Source organism: Propithecus coquereli, unplaced genomic scaffold (genome assembly GCF_000956105.1).
Source record: "Propithecus coquereli isolate 6110/MARCELLA unplaced genomic scaffold, Pcoq_1.0 Scaffold52, whole genome shotgun sequence".
In the NCBI taxonomy this organism is placed as follows: Eukaryota; Metazoa; Chordata; class Mammalia; order Primates; family Indriidae; genus Propithecus; species Propithecus coquereli.
The window spans coordinates 732,127-735,035 of NW_012151063.1; the positions used below are offsets into that span (position 1 = coordinate 732,127).

The 2,909-nt window shown below is 47.1% G+C and overlaps 1 protein-coding gene across 1 annotated transcript in view; it reads right to left on the reverse strand.

Moving 5' to 3' along the window:
- The window catches only part of DHRSX (dehydrogenase/reductase (SDR family) X-linked), a 181,829-nt gene that overhangs the window by 171,775 nt on the left and 7,145 nt on the right, over positions 1 to 2,909 (reverse strand). The window contains exon 4 of the mRNA XM_012656795.1: positions 2,565 to 2,633. Coding sequence (XP_012512249.1) covers positions 2,565 to 2,633 — 69 coding nt within the window. The remainder of the gene's footprint in view (positions 1 to 2,564; positions 2,634 to 2,909) is intronic.

Sequence of the window (2,909 nt, forward strand, 5' to 3'; positions counted from 1 at the left end):
AGGTGTGAGCCACCGCGCCCCGCCAGTAGTAGAACTTTCTGAGGTTCTCTTAGTCGAGGCTCATCCCTTGATTGTTAACTGACAATCACAGACCACTCCCACTACGTGTTGGGGGTTTCTTATATCCACCATCCATGAATCCATAAACATCTCTAAGTGCGGTTCTCTAAGTGCAAAATGTTTATTTAGAAAGATGGGAAGACGTGTTTTATGTCCAACGGATATTAACAGGTTAAATTAAAGACTAGGAGGAGACCGGGCGCGGTGGCTCACGGCTGTAATCCTAGCACTCTGGGAGGCCAAGGCAGGAGGATCGCTTGAGCTCAGGAGTTTGACACCAGCCTGGGCAAGAGCGAGACCCCGTCTCTACTAAAAATAGAAAAAAAAAAATTAGCCAGGCAACTAGAAAGGTGACCTTGTTTTTGCCTGGTGATTGCATAATTTTCACCGTGAAAACACTTTAAGTGAAGTGTCTTTCAGTGTTCTCTCCCTGCCCAAAGGAAAAAAAATAAATAAAAGGAAAAACGAATAAATAAATAAATAAGCATGGGAGGTAATGCTTACGTGAATTAGCTTCATGGGACCATTTCGAAATGCGTACATAGAGCAAAACCTCATTTTGTATACCCTAAAAATATACGAGTTTTATTTCTCAATGAAAGTAAGTAAATAAATAAATTTTTTAAAGTTTTATAGGCGCCAAACGTACTACTGATGGACAGTATGAAGTCTAAGTGGTGCCAACATACTTTTAAGCGGCAGTTGCAATTTTGATGACCATATAGACAGAGGTCCCCTTCCTATGGACTAAGTCATAATAGGGAGTTTTTAAAAATCTGAAAACAGCAATGAAATTTCCACTTATTAGAAAAAAAATTTTTTTGAGCCCAAACCAGGGTCACCAAACTTTGGCCAAACCCAGCCTTCAGGCTGTTGTACAAAAAAGTTTTATTGGAACATCGACGTACTCATTTTCTGAAATATTGTCTGTGGCTGATTTCCTACTACAAGAGCAGAGTTAATAGTTATGAGGGAAACCTATGAAAATTTTCATGAAACAGCTTACCGACCTCTGGTCTAAACCTTAGATTTGAGTTCATTAAGTACTATGATGGAAGAATGACCCTCCCCCACCAAAATAATGTTTTGAAACAACCAGAACTAAAATATTGTGACCAGATGGGGCAACTGTTCCCAGGATTGCTGGAGCCCAGGAGTCGGAGGCCGCTGTGAGGTAGGCAGAGATCACAGAGACAAGGAAACACCTCCCCAGGCTGCAGGAACTTCCTGGTATTACACGCTGGGGAAGCGCCTATAAGCCAGTTCCCAAAATCAAACTCTCAGGACACCCCCAGCCCCCAGCAGACGGTGACAACTGTGTATTTTGCAGCAAGGAGGAGACAGGAGCAGAGATGCTCACTGGGCACAACTGTCCCCATCTTCATTCTGCTCTCACGGCTTGTTAGAAAGAACCAAAACACACCCAGAGACGGAAGTGCCCTGCGTGTGTGGTATTCTCATCACCTCCCACTCAAACGGCCCAGGTGATGGCATCTTTTAATTTTTTCTTTTTAAGTATGACACAGCACACACAAGCACTGCGTGGGAAAGCCCTTAATGTCACGCACGTGTCAGGACAGAAATAGCATTTGGAGAGCCCACGGGTCTACGAAAAGGTGCTGGATGTTACTCATCGCCAGGGACGTGAAAATCAAAACCACAGTGCGGTATCGCCTCACGTCTGTCAGAAGGCTCTGGTCAAAAAGACAAGTGATCATGACTCTTTTGGAAGGCTGTGCAGAAAGTAAAGCCTTGCGTGCTGCTGGCGAAACGTAAATTAGCTCGGCTGTTACGCAAAGCGGTGTGAAGGTTCCTCAAACAACTAACCTTAGAACTGCGCTGTGACCCAGCAATCCCACTGCTGGGCACGCACCCAGAGAAAACGAAATCGCGACGTCAAAGAGATGCCTGCACGCCGTGTTCACCGCAGAACTGTTCACAACACCTGAATGCGCGGCGAGAGGGCCACGGGGTTGCTGCAGAGCCTGGTTGAAAACCCTAAGCTAAAACACGTCCCTGTTTGACTTCTCTGAGGCCAAGGGCTCCCGCCGCGTACGGCGCCTGCTGGCACGTGCCCTGTAGGTCAGTGAGGAGCCAAAGCGGATCCTGGCGTGTGCAGAGGTTGCGTCTGAGACAGAGCCCACTCCAACAGCACAGCCACCTGACCCACTCCAACAGCACAGCCACCCGACCCACTCCAACAGCACCCCCACCCGACTCACTCCAACAGCACACCCACCTGGGCGCCCTCCTCGCGGCAGTCAGAGCTGCGCGATGCTACGGTTACATCCCGTTCCCCTCCTGCTCTCCAGCAGGACCAGAAATCCCCACAAGGAAAGCACAAAAGTAGAGCCATCTCTCCCAAATGGCATGGGGCACACGGCGTTCACCAGCCTACATCCTCGTGCCTAATCCCACGACACCCCGAGTGTAAAGCTTAGCAGTGAGCAACTCGACCACCCGTCCCGAGAAAAAGAGCTACTGGACCATCCACCGTACGGTACCTCTGGGATTCAAGGTTTCTTCTTTGATGTTGCTCACAACATCTTCGGCTTTGCTTTCATTATTTCCAGCTAAAACAAACAAACAAAAAAATCACAAGTTAAGATCATGTAGAAACTGTTAACCACGAAAAATAAAATACAGGCTTTTGCCAAAAGTAGAACGCATCTCTGAAATATGCTCTGGATAGATTTCTTCTTCGTTCTAGTGTTTAATTTGACAGAGCCACCAGGGCTCACTCAGTCTTTAGCCTGAGTTGGCAAAAAGCATAAATGCATTTGACATCTTGCTTTTGAATAATGACGGGGACGCAAGGCATCTGGCGGCATGATTTGCACATGAGAGCC